Source organism: Buceros rhinoceros, unplaced genomic scaffold (assembly GCF_000710305.1).
Source record: "Buceros rhinoceros silvestris isolate BGI_N320 unplaced genomic scaffold, ASM71030v1 scaffold25457, whole genome shotgun sequence".
Lineage (NCBI taxonomy): Eukaryota > Metazoa > Chordata > Aves > Bucerotiformes > Bucerotidae > Buceros > Buceros rhinoceros.
Window position 1 is genome coordinate 18,181 of NW_010423144.1, and position 776 is coordinate 18,956.

The 776-nt window shown below is 58.2% G+C and overlaps 1 protein-coding gene across 1 annotated transcript in view; it reads left to right on the forward strand.

The window, feature by feature from the left end:
* ANKRD11 (ankyrin repeat domain 11) overlaps positions 1–776 on the forward strand; it is a gene marked incomplete at its 3' end in the record, with an annotated part of 10,925 nt that overhangs the window by 9,749 nt on the left and 400 nt on the right. Inside the window, 1 exon segment of the mRNA XM_010140338.1 lies at positions 8–725. Within this exon segment, the coding sequence (XP_010138640.1) occupies positions 8–725 (718 nt within the window).

Sequence of the window (776 nt, forward strand, 5' to 3'; positions counted from 1 at the left end):
GGGTCCCCAGTGAAGAGGAGCCCCCCCCAGCCTCTCCCAGGCCGGATCAGAACCGGCCCACGGGAGTCCCGACCCCGGCGTCCGTCGTCTCTTGTCCAAGCTACGAGGAGGTGATGCAGACACCCAGGACTCCCTCGTGCAGCAACGAAGACTACACAGACCTGATGTTCGAGTGCGCGGACTCGCAGCACTCACTGCCCATCTCCACCATGTCCATGAACGCCTGTTCTCCATCCTTCTTCGACCGGTACACCGTGTCCAGCGGGCTCCCCGAGAACCCGAGTCAGACCCCGACTCGGACCATACCCTCCACGAACCTCTATCGTTCCATCTCAGTTGATATCAGAAGGGCACCTGAAGAAGAGTTCAGCGTTGGGGATAAATTCTTCAGGCAGCAAAGCGTCCCAGCAACATCCAATTACGATTCTCCGGTGCAGCATTTAATGGAGGAGAAAGTTCCCCTTCCTTCTGTTCCCACTGAGAAATTCCAGTGCTTGTCTCCCGGGTATTACTCACCCGACTATGGCGTTTCGTCACCGAAAGTGGAGGCTTTGCACTGTGCGCCAGGAGCTGTCAGCGGGGTCGCCCAGTCCCCCGAAAGTGTCTTTTCTGGTTTACAGGCAAAGTCCTCCCCTTCGCACAGGGACGAGCTGCTGGCTCCTTCGGTAGAGAGCGCTCTCCCCCCCGACCTCGGCATGCCCTTGGACACCACAGAGGAGCAGCAAGCCACTGACTCCCTTATGCCACCGGAATCAACCTACTTGCAAACCATTGAC